The 11851-nt window shown below is 58.8% G+C and overlaps 1 protein-coding gene across 2 annotated transcripts; it reads left to right on the top strand.

The window, feature by feature from the left end:
• The first annotated feature begins 3039 nt into the window (after positions 1-3039).
• MRI1 (methylthioribose-1-phosphate isomerase 1) lies at positions 3040-10938 on the top strand. Of its 2 annotated transcripts, XR_005659592.1 has the most exons (7): positions 3040-3331; positions 5845-6083; positions 7020-7195; positions 7637-7754; positions 8318-8494; positions 10310-10534; positions 10677-10938. XR_005659592.1 is itself a non-coding variant. In XM_029053093.2 (6 exons), the coding sequence occupies exons 1-6, from the start codon at positions 3200-3202 to the stop codon at positions 10802-10804; spliced, it is 1077 nt and encodes a 358-aa protein (XP_028908926.1). In that variant the 5' UTR covers positions 3049-3199; the 3' UTR covers positions 10805-10938. The 2 variants fall into 2 exon arrangements, 1 of the variants encoding a protein (XP_028908926.1); XM_029053093.2 differs by lacking the exon at positions 7637-7754 and having other exon boundaries at positions 3049-3331.
• The last annotated feature ends 913 nt before the right edge of the window (positions 10939-11851 follow it).

Below are 11851 nucleotides of genomic sequence, written 5' to 3'. Positions count from 1 at the left end.
TAAGTGTGTTAACGTCTCCTTAAATTTCAGAAGTCTGAACGGGAACGGCCGCTTTTTTTTTTTTTTTTTTAATTAAATGGTATTTGTCAGGCACTTATTATCTGCCGGGCACAGTACTAAGCGCTGGGATAGATACGGGCAAATCAGGTTGGACTCGGTCCCCGTCCCACGGGGGGCTCACAGTCTCCATTCCCATTTCACAGAGGCGGGAACTGAGGCCCAGAGAAGTGAAGCGACTTGCCCGAGGTCAGACAGCAGACAAGCAGCACGGCGTCTTGTACTCTCCCGGTACAGCGAGGCCCATTCGTTCAAACCGGATCCCGTTCAGAGGGTCCCGTGGGCTGCCCGCCTGAGAGGTTAGGAAGGCCACAGCAGGGACACTGTCATGCAGCTTCTCACATAACTAGTTGCTCTAGTGAGTTTCCAGAGCTTCAGGTCCCGCAGCCTACTAGAACTTCCACACGTGCAGGGGGGGGGGGGGCGAAAAATGCGCCAATCTCCTTGGTAACACTAGTGGAAAGACCACGGGCCTGCAAGTCAGAGGACCTGGATACATCCCTCCCAGCACGCCCCGCCTCCATCTGCAATCGTTCCGGTAGTGGATCCAGAGGGTTTCCTTGGTAAAAATTACGGAGGCGGCTTGCCATCGCCGCCTTCCGCGCAGTAAGCTTGAGTCTCCGCCCTCGACTCCCTCCCGTGCCGCCGCCGCCGCCGCCGCCGCCCGGCACGGGTGAGCTTTGACTTGTAGCAGTTGGCCTTCCGTTCGCTAGCCGCTGGCCAAGCTAGGAATGGCATGGCCATGCCTCCGCTTGACACTCCTTCCCAGAGTCGAGACCGGAAACCCTCCAGGTGCAACCCCGAGCTGGGGGTGGGGGGGATCCTCTCTGAGGATCTGGTGCACCATCCGATCTGTAGGAGCGGGGCTCAGTGGAAAGAGCACGGGCTTTGGAGTCAGAGGTCATGGGTTCGAATCCCCGCTCCGCCACTTGTCAGCCGTGTGACTGTGGGCAAGTCACTTCTCTGTGCCTCAGTGACCTCATCTGTAAAATGGGGATGAAGACCGTGAGCCCCACGTGGGACAACCTGATTCCCTTGTGTCTACCCCAGCGCTTAGAACAGTGCTCTGCACATAGTAAGCGCTTAACAAATACCGACATTAGTATTAGGACCCCAGCAAGCGGAAGTCCCGGCAGAAAGCAGCTCCGCGCTGGAAAAAAGAGCAGACACAAAAGCAGCCGGTTCTATATTGGGACCGGACAGGAGCCAGCCCAGCTAAATACCTGAGCGGTATAAAACCAGGCAACTTGCCACCCTAGTAATAATAATGTTGGTATCTGTTAAGCGCTTCCTATGTGCAGGGCACTGTTCTAAGCGCCGGGGGAGATACGGGGTCATCGGGTTGTCCCACGTGAGGCTCACGGCTAATCCCCATTTTACAGATGAGGTAACAGAGGCACAGAGAAGGTAAGTCACTTGCCCACAGTCACACAGCTGACAAGCGGCAGAGCCGGCAGTCGAACCCATGACCTCCGACTCCGAAGCCCGGGCTCTTTCCACTGAGCCACGCTGCTTCCCCAGCGTGGAGGGGAGGAAAAGAAAGGGTTAGAAGTGAATTGAGATTTGCGATGGAAGCAGCATACCGGTATTTTTCCAAGCGCCCAGTGCAGCGCCCCGCACACAGTAAGTGCTCAATACATACGACCGAATGAACGGACGACTGCATTTAAACCCCGATCCTCCTTCCGGGAGAGCCGGGCCCACCCGGCATACGGCCCCCTTACGCTCCACGTGCTGCTTCCCCTACCCGTTTTAGTGTCTTGCAGCTCCTCGAGGGCAGGCCTCGGGTCCGCGTATTCATTCATTCATTCAATAGTATTTATTGAGCGCTTACTATGTGCAGAGCACTGTACTAAGCGCTCGGAATGAACAAGTCGGCAACAGATAGAGACGGTCCCTGCCGTTTGACGGGCTTACGGTCTAATTGATGCTACTGTACCCCCCCCCCCCCCCCCCCCGAGTGCTTAGTACGGTGTTTTCTACGCACGGTAAGAGAAGCAGCGTGACCTAGTGGGAAGAGCAACGGCTGGAGAGTCAGAAGGACCTGGGTTCCGTCAGTGGCTTGCCGTGTGACCTTGGGCAAGTCTGTTTCACTTGGTTTGTTTTGCGGTTCTGGGTCCTGGCGGGAGATACGACGTAATCGGGTAAGACTGTGAGCCCCCCGGGGGATAACCTGATTACTCTGTATCCACCCCAAAGTTTAGAAGGGTGGTTGGCACATCATAAGCGCTTAACAAATCCCCAGTGGAAAGAGCCCGGGCCTGGGAGTCAGAGGTCGTGGGTTCGAATCCCAGCTCTGCCACTTGGCAGCTGTGTGGCTGTGGGCAAGTCGCTTCCCTTCTCTGGGCCTCAGTGACCTCATCTGGAAAACGGGGATGAAGACTGAGCCTCACGTGGGACAACCCGATTACCCTGTATCTCCCCCAGCGCTCAGAACAGTGCTCTGCACATAGTAAGCGCTTAACAAATACCAACATTAGCACTATTATCATCATCATCATCATCATTATTATGACTGGGGAGCGGAGAATCCCCTCCCTGGTCGCTATCTGGTCAAGCGGGGCCCGGGCCCCAGCAGGAGCGGCCGCCCTCTCCTAGGCCCCGCCTCCTCGGCGGAGGAGCCAATCCCCTTGCAGAGCGCGCGGGCTCACCTCCCACGCGCCGCCGTCTCTTCCCCGCTCCCACGTGACGCTTTCTTTCTCTCCCCCCCCCCCGCTCCACGTGACGCTTGCTTTCCTCTCCCCCCCCACCCCGCTCCCACGTGCTGCCGTCTCTTCCCCCCCCCCCGCTCCCACGTGACGCTTTCTTCCCCCCGGACTCCCACGTGACGCTTGCTTTCTCTCCCACCCCCTCGCCCCGCTCCCACGTGCTGCCGTCTCTTCCCCCCGGCACCCACGTGACGCTTTCTTCCCCCCCCCCCCGGACTCCCACGTGACGCTTGCTTTCTCTCCCCCTCCCACGTGCTGTCGTCTCTTCCCCCCTCCCCGCTCCCACGTGACGCTTTCTTTTCCCCCCAGGTCCCACGTGAGGCTTGCTTTCTTCCCCCCAGCCTGAGCTCCCACGTGCCGCCGCCTCCTCTCCGCCCCACTCCCCTCGACCCCGCGGCGCCTGAACCGTGGCCTCCCGCTCCCCGGCCGTGGCCATGAGTCTGGAGGCCATCCGTTATCGGCGCGGCTCCCTGCACATCCTGGACCAGCTGCTGCTACCTCAGCAGAGCCACTACGAGCCCGTGACCTCGGTTCGCCAAGGCTGGGAGGTCATTCGGGCCATGAAGGTGAAAGGAAGGAGAAGAGCCCCGGGCGGGGGGCGGGGAGAAGGGAGCTGGTCCCTGGAGAACCCTCCGAAACCGGGGCGCACGGAGTAGAATTGTTCATAATGGCATCCGTTAAGCCCGTACCGTGGGCCCGGCACTGTTCTAAGCGCGGATAGAAGATCTTTAAAGGGCCGGAAGAACAGGTATTTAATCCCCCTTTTACAGATGGGGACCGAGGCCCCGAGAAGTGAAGTGACTTGCCCGAAGCCCCACAGCAGACGAGTGGCAGAGGCGGGATTAGAACCCAGGACCCCCGACTCCCGGGCCTCTGCATTTTTCCAACAGGGCGGGCTGCTTCTCGAAATTCCAAGCGTTTAGTACAGTGCTCTGCACGTAGTAAGCGCTCAACAAATACTATTGAATGAACGAATGAATAAAAGTGTAGACTTGGGGGGGGGGGGGGGGGGGCGTCTGGGCTCCGGGATTGGTAGGAGGGGAGAATCAGAAGCCACCGCCCCTTCCACAGTTAACGTCTCTTCAATCAGTGCTATTTTTTGAGCGTTTATTGTGTGCAGAGCACCGTACGAGTGCTTAAATGGTACAGACCCAAGCGTGTAGGTGACATAGAAGGGAGAAGGAGTAGGGGGAATGAGGGCTTAGTCAGGGAAGGCTCCCAGGAGGAGATGTGATTTTAATAAGGCTTTGAAGGTGGGGAGGGTAGCGGTGGGTCTTACACGAAGGGGGAGGAAGTTCCAGGCCAGAGGGAGGATGTGGGCAAGGGGCTGGCGGCAATGAGAATTGTACTTTCCAAGCGCACAGTAAGAAGCGCTCGGTAAATGCGATCGAACGGATGAATTGAGGTACGGAGAGTAGGTTGGCGCTAGAGGAGCGGAGTGGGAAATTGGCAAGGGAAGATAGGAAGGGACCAACCCAGCGAGTGCTTTAAAGGCGATGGCAAACGAGTTTCCGGTTGACGCGGAGGTAGATGGGCAACCCCTGGAGGTCCTCGAGGAGTGGGAGACCTGGACTGAAGGATTATTCTACGATTATTTTAGAAAAATGATCTAGGCGGCGGAGCGAGGTATGGACAGGAGTGGGGAGAAGCGGGAAGATCAGCCAGCACGTAGACGATGATGATAACGACGGTCGGTTAGGCACTTACTGTGTGCCGGGCACTTGGTCTGAGCGCTGGGGGAGATAGAAGGTAATCGGGTTGTCCCACGTGGGGCTCACGCTTTTAATCCCCATTTTCCAGATGAGGTAACCGAGGCACAGCGAGGTTAAGCGATTTGCCCAAGGCCACGCAGCAGACGAGTGGCGGAGGCGGGATTGGAACCCACGTCCTCTGACTCCCAAGCCCGGGCTCTTTCCACTAAACCACGCTGCTCCTCTGGGATTGAGATGGCAAATATGAGATTGCAGAGGCGAGAGATCAGGGCTGGAGAGGTAGAGTCAGGAATCACCAGCGTAGAGGTTGCCCGGGCCGCCCAGAAATCATTCTCTGGGTGCAGAGGGAAACTAGGTGAGGAAGGAGGCACACAGAGCTCCCGGGTTTGGAGAACAAGTCCCCGACCCAGAAACCACCTACCTCACCTCGCCACCCCCCCCACCCCCCCACAACCCAGCCCGCACACTTCGTTCCTCTGTCGCTGACCTCCTCTCTCAATCTCGATCTCATCTATCTCGGGGCCGACCTCTTGCCCGTATCGTACCTCTGGCCCGGAGCCTCCTCCCTCCTCGTATCAGACAGATGATTGCTCTCCCCCACTTAGAAACCTTACCGGAGGCCCATCTCCTCCAAGGAGCCTGTCCCGATTAAGCCCTCCTCTCTTCTCCCACTCTCTTCTCCCACTCTCTTCGCCGTTCTTCCTTGCTCCTTCCTTCATCCTCCCTCTCATCCCCACAGCACATATTCATGCAGTCGTTTCTGTCGAGCACCTGCGGGGTGCAGAGCACTGTACGAAGCGCTTGGGAAAGTACACTACAGCAATCGAGGGAGACAGTCCCCTCCCACAATGAGTTTACGGTCTATAGAGGAGGGAGACGGACGTCAGTACAACTAAACGGGCATCAGAGCATCGATAGGTATCTGTATATATCTGTAATTTATCTATCTGTATGGCGTGGCTTAGTGGAAAGAGCCCGGGCTTGGGAGTCAGAGGACCTGGGTTCCCATCCCGGCTCCTCCGCTTGTCTGCTGTGTGACCTCGGGCAAGCCACTTCACTTCTCTGAGCCTCAGTTGTCTCATCTTGTAAAATGGGGATTAAGACCGAGAGCCCCCCGTGGAACAACCTGATGACCTTGTATCTACCCTAGCGCGAAGAACAGTGCTTGGCCCCGAGTAAGCACTTAATGGATGCCATCGTTATTATTATGTCTTTCCCCCGCTCTAGACGTTGAGCTCGTCGTGTGCAGGGATGTGACTGTGGTTATATTGTACTCTCCCGAGCGCTTAGTACAGTGCTCTGCGCCCGGCGAGCGCTGGCTAAATGCGATCGAATGAATGAATGCAACCTCCTCCTCGGCCACGCAGGTCCGGGGGGCTCCGGCCATCGCCATCGTGGGCTGCCTGAGCCTGGCGGTCGAGCTGCGGGCCGGGGGCGGCGGCCCGGGCCTCCAGGCCTTGGTGGCCTTCGTGCAGGAGTCACTCCGCTATCTGGTCACCGCCCGCCCCACGGCAGTCAACATGGCGCGGGCTGCCCGGGAGCTGTCAGACTTCGCCGAGCGGGAGGCCGGACGTCACGGGGCCACCGAAGACAGCGTCCGAGAGAGGTGAGAGGCGCGGCCCGCTCTCCCCCCAACCCCACCCCCATATTGAACATGAGGGGCAGCTTGGAATAATAAGAATAATAAGAAGAATCAGTGTGGCATTTGTTAAGCGCTTGCCGTGTGCCAGGCACTGTACTAAGCGCTGGGGTGGATACAGGCAAACCGGGTTTGTCGCGTCCTCCCCCCACCCCCAGTCCCCTCTTCCCAACAACACACACTGATCTTCACCGCATGTGGGCTCGGGGAAGATGGCGTGCACCGAGATTCATTCATTCGGTCGTCTTTATTGAGCGCTTACTGGGTGCAAAGCGCCGTACTGAGCGCTTGGGAGGGTACATGACAACAACAGACACATTCCCTGCCCGCAGCGAGCTCACCGCCTAGAGGGGGGTGACGGACATTAACCTACATAAATAAATGCCCTTAGTTAAGAATAATAACTGTGGTATTTGTTAAGCGCTTACCAGGTGCCGGGCACTGTACTAAACGCTTGGGAGCAGCTCCCGGGGACCCCCGCACCTACCACGACGCCGCGGCTCAAATCCAGAACCCTGCGGTTATTATTATGGTATTCGTCAGGCGCCTACTACGTGCCGGGCACTGAAGTAAGCGCTGGGGTGGATGCAGGCCAGTCGGGTCGGAAACGGTCCCTGTCCCGCTTGGGTTTCCCGGTCTCAGTCCCCATTTTACAGAAGAGGTAGCCCAGAGAAACGAAGCGACTTGCCCAAGGTCACACAGCAGACAAGCGGGGGAGCCGGGATTAGACTCCCAGGCCCTTCCCCTGGCCGCTACGCCACGCTGCCCGGGCGGGCAACCCAACCCAACCTGTTTGAGCCCGAGCCTGGCCGGGCCCAACCAAGCCGGCGGACTCCGGACTCCGGAGCTGGAACCCAGCCCGCGGACGGCTCTCGGCCTTTCCTTCCCCCTCTCTCTCTTCAGCGTGATCCGCTGGGCTGAGAACATGCTGGAGAAGGACGTCGGCGACAACCGGAAAATTGGCGACCACGGAGCCCGGCACATCTTGGAGAGGGCAGCGCCCACAGGGGGCAAAGTAACGGTTCTGACCCACTGTAACACGGGTTCACTGGCCACTGCCGGCTACGGCACCGCCCTGGGTAAGAGTCGGCCAGAAGAAGTCAGAGGTCTAGCAGAAAGGTGTAGCCAGGAACTCAGAGGCGGTGGGACCCCTTTTTCCTTCTAAATGGCAGCGATAATCGTAATAACGATCGTGGTGTCCGTTAAGCCCTTACTATGTGCCGGGAACCGTACTGGAAAGCGCCGGGGTGGATACGAGCAGGTCGGGTCGGACCCAGTCCCCGTCCCACGTGGGGCTCCCGGACCCGATCCCCATTTTCCAGGTGAGGGAACCGAGGCCCCGAGAAGCGAAGTGACTCGCCCAAGGGCCCGGAGCAGACAAGTGGCAGGGCCGGGATTAGAACCCACGACCTTCTGACTTGCCGGCCCGGGCCGGTTTTTGGATAGATCCGGGGGTGCGTCCCGAGTCACCGGAGGACAAGTTAGAGATGTTAGATGGGCCACGTGGATGGATGTTCCAGGGTTCTTCCTGACTCCTCGGTCGGAGACGTGGTCTGACTCACCAGCGGGACTGCCCCGGCCTGGTGCTTTCCTGTTCTGCAAGATCTCCGGGGTCGATAATTCACCGGTTTTCCCCAGGTACCCGTCTGACCGTCTCGCAGCGGGGGCGGCGGGGGGGGATCTGTCAATCAGTCCTATTTACTGAGTGCTTACTGTGGGCAGAGCACTGAAGCGGCAGCGTGGCGCAGCGGGTAGAGCACGGGCCTGGCAGTCGGAAGGTCGTGAGTTCTAACCCTGGCCCCGCCACTCGTCTGCTGCGTGACCGCCTCTGGGCCTCAGGTCCCTCGTCTGGAAAATGGGGATTGGGACTGTGAGCCCCACGTGGGACAGGGATTGTGTCCAACCCGCTTTGCTCGTGTCCACCCCGGCGCTTGGCACAGAGTAGGCGCTTAACTGCCGTCGTCGTCATTATTATTACCAAGTGCTCGGGAGAGGACGCCATAACCGTAAACAGACACATCCCCGACCCAGGGCGGGCTTACCGTCTCGAGGAATTACAGCTCGAGCCTGGGAATTATCCCCCAGCGGCCCGAATCCTAGCCTAAGCCTCGTTCCGCTTCCTCACTCCTTGGGATTAGTAACCATTCTCCCCCCTTCCGTCCGTCCGCCCGCCTCGGGGCGGGGAGGGGAATTCCCCGCAGGCGTGATCCGCTCTCTGCACAGCCTGGGGCGGCTGGACCACGTGTACTGCACGGAGACGCGGCCCTACAACCAGGGAGCCCGGCTCACCGCCTACGAGCTGGTGTACGAGAAGATTCCCGCCACCCTGATCGCCGACAGCATGGTCTCCGTGGCCATGGCCCGGAGAGGCGTGTCAGGTCAGTTTACGGGGGAGGGCTGAGGGGTCGCTTGCTCGGGGAGCGGAGAAAAGAGGGGAATCGGAGGAAGGGAAGCGCGGGGAGTGAGTAATGCAGTGGTTTTTTAACGCCCATCTCCTGGAGCGTTCCGGCTGTAGCGTAACTGCAGTTCCCTTTCGACGCAAATGATCTTTTCTGCGGAAGAAAGCGGCGAAGCCTAATGGAAAGAGCAGAGGAGTGGAAGTCGGGAGACCTGGATCCTAACGCGAGATCTACCCCCGCCCCCCTCCAGTGGCGTTTGTGGCGCGCTTACTACGAGCCGAGCACTGTACTAAGCGCCGGGGTGAGATGCGAGACTATCCGGTCGGACGCAGGCCCTGCCCCGCCGGTCGAAATACAAGGGAGTAGGATTCAATCCCCCTTTTACAGGTGAGGTAACCGAAGCACAGAGATGTTCAGTGACTTACGCAAGGTCATACAGCAGACAGGTGGCAGAGCAGGGATTGGAACCCAGGTCCTCTGACTCCCAGGCCCGTGCTCTTTCCGGTAGGCCACGCCGCTTCCCACGCTGCCCTGTGACCTTGGGCCAGTCACTTAACTTTTCTCTGCCTCAGTCTTCCCGTCTGTAAAGTGGGGGTTAAATACCTGATCCTCCCGCCACCCCCCGACTTAAACTGTGAGCCCCACGCGGGACGGGTACTGCGTCCGACCTGATCATCTTGTATCTCGCCCCGGCGCTTAGTATGGTGCCGGGCACGGAGTAAGCGCTTAGCAAGCACCAGAATTTTCATCGGTTACTCCTTCTCGGTTTGGAAGAGGTCAGCCGAGGCCTCGCAGAGAGGAGGGTCGCACCCTTGCGAAGGGAACCCTGGCTCCCAGCCAAGGATTAGGTCAGTAGGTCACATCGTCATCGTCAGTATTTATTGTGCACCTACTGGGCGCGGAGCACTGTACTAGGCGCCTGGGAGAGAAGACGGTACAACAAATTTGGTAGGCACATCCCCGGCCCACGGCGAGCTTACGGTCGCGAGGACCGGCTCACGTCACGGGACGTGTCCACGGTGGTGTCGGCCGCTGAACCGTCGGGATTACGGTCGGCGTCGAATTCCAGCTCTGCCGCTTGTCTGCTGTGTGACGCTGGGCGAGTCACTTCACTTCTCTGGGCCTCTGTTACCTCATCTGTAAAATGGGGCTTGAGGCTGTGAGCCCCGCGTGGGCCCCGGCACCGTGTCCAACCCGACCTGCTTGTATCCACGCCACTGCTTCGTACGGTGCCCGGAACATAGCGAGCCCCTAACAAGTACGGTCATAATTATACGTCAGAATGGGCGGGGAACGTGTCTGTCTATCACGATAATTATGGTATCTGTTGAGCGCTCGCTACGGCCGAGCCCCGTTCTAAACGCCGGGGTAGATTCAAGGTAATCAGGTTGTCCCACGTGGGGCTCACGGTCTAAATCCCCGTTTTCCAGATGAGGTGACCGAGGCACGGAGAAGTGTGAAGCGACTTGCGCAAGGCCAAACAGCAGACAGGTGGCGGAGTCGGGATCCGAACCCACGTCCTCTGACTCCCGGGCCCGGGCTCTTGCCGCTAGGGTGGTCTGTTGTACTCCCCCAGGTGCTTAGCGCGGTGCTCTGCACGCAGCAAGCGCTCGCCGACCGTGCTCGGCACTCAGTAAGGGCTTCACGGATCCCGTTATTATTAATAAATACGACTGAGTCAGTGAGTGAATGGCTCGTCCCCAAAGTCACGATTCCTGCCTCCTTTCTTTGGTCCCTCCCGCTTGCGTCCCCCTCCCCTCCCCGTGGTTCCTTCTCCCCGCTCCTATCCGTCAGCTGTCGTCGTGGGAGCGGATCGCGTAGTAGCCAACGGTGACACGGCCAACAAGGTGGGCACCTACCAGCTGGCCATTGCCGCCAAGCACCACGGAATCCCGTTCTACGTGGCGGCCCCCAGCACCTCGTGTGACCCGAGCCTGCCCTCGGGCAGGGAAATCGTCATCGAGGAACGGCCCGAGCGGGAGTTGACGGACCTCAATGGCGTCAGGATCGCCGCGCCGGGTACGTCGACTCCCCGTCTCCCAAGCCACTTGTCCTCTGGAATTCTCGCTGAGCCCCAGGGGGCGGGCAGAGGCGGGGAAAGAGGGGAGAGGGAGATCCCGGCCTGGGTGCCCCCGTCGACCCAGACTCTCGACTCCAACAGGGATCGGGGTCTGGAATCCAGCCTTCGACGTCACCCCCCACGAACTCATCTCCGGCGGCATCGTCACCGAACAAGGCGTCTTTTCCCCCGAGGAGCTGCGGGCGTCTCTGACTTCAGTCGCATCCTGAGGGGGCTCGAACCCCCTGCGGTATCTCTGGACGTGGGAGCGATAGTCGACTGGGTGGTCGTGACCCTCCCCATTCCCCTTTCCCCAAAGCATTTTAATAATAAACTTCGTTTTGGTTGGAAAAAAAAGGATCAACCCCCGCGTCTGTCGGTCTTGCCCTTCCTCAGCTTCCAAAGGGCGAAGAGCTGGCTGGTTTGTGGGTTTCTCTGGGAGGCGCCGTCGGAGACCGAGCGGTCGAGGGTGTCGGTTGGGAGGGAAGAGTGGTAATTATAGTATTTAAGCGCTCACTCTGCGCCGGGCCCTGTACTAAGCGCCGGCGTGGATACCAGCCAATCCCTGTCCAGGGTGGGGCTCACGGTCTCGATCCCCATTTTGCAGATGAAGGAGCTGAAGCCCAGAGAAGCGAAGTGAACTTGCCCAAGGTCACCCAGCAGACGGGTGGCGGAGGCTGGATTAGAACCCGGGACCCCTGACTCCCAGGCCCGGGCTCTGGCCACTGGGCCACGCTGCCTCCAGGCGGGGGCAGGTGTTTTCGGAGGCTTTGGTCAGATGCGGGTAGCCTCTCCCGGACTGTGAGCCCGTCGTGGGCGGGGATTGCCTATGTTGCTGAATTGTACTTTCCAAGCGCTCAGTACGGTCCTCTGCGCACAGTAAGCGCTCAGTAAATCCGAAGGGATGAATGAACCCAGGTTCTCCGACACCCAGGCCTGTGCCCAAGTTCCCGTGATCCCAAAAATTGAGGACGATCAATATATTTAAAAAGCGCACGCAGTAAGCGCTCCGGAAAAGTCGGTATCGTCGTTATCGATGATGATGATTCTCTTTATCGATACTGATGCCGTCGATGCCCCTTGACTTGGTTTGATGCCTGTCTCCCCCTTCTAGACTGTGAGGCCCATAATAATAATAATAATACTAATGATGGTATTTGTTAAGCGCTATGTGCCAAGCACTGTTCTAAGCACTGGGGTAGATACAAGGTCATCAGGTTGTCCCACGGAGGGCTCATGGCCTTCATCCCCATTTTACAGACGGGGTCACTGAGGCC

Source organism: Ornithorhynchus anatinus, chromosome X2, assembly GCF_004115215.2.
Source record: "Ornithorhynchus anatinus isolate Pmale09 chromosome X2, mOrnAna1.pri.v4, whole genome shotgun sequence".
In the NCBI taxonomy this organism is placed as follows: domain Eukaryota; kingdom Metazoa; phylum Chordata; class Mammalia; order Monotremata; family Ornithorhynchidae; genus Ornithorhynchus; species Ornithorhynchus anatinus.
Note: the sequence above shows the minus strand (reverse complement) of the source record. Positions and strands in the feature narration are given on the sequence as shown.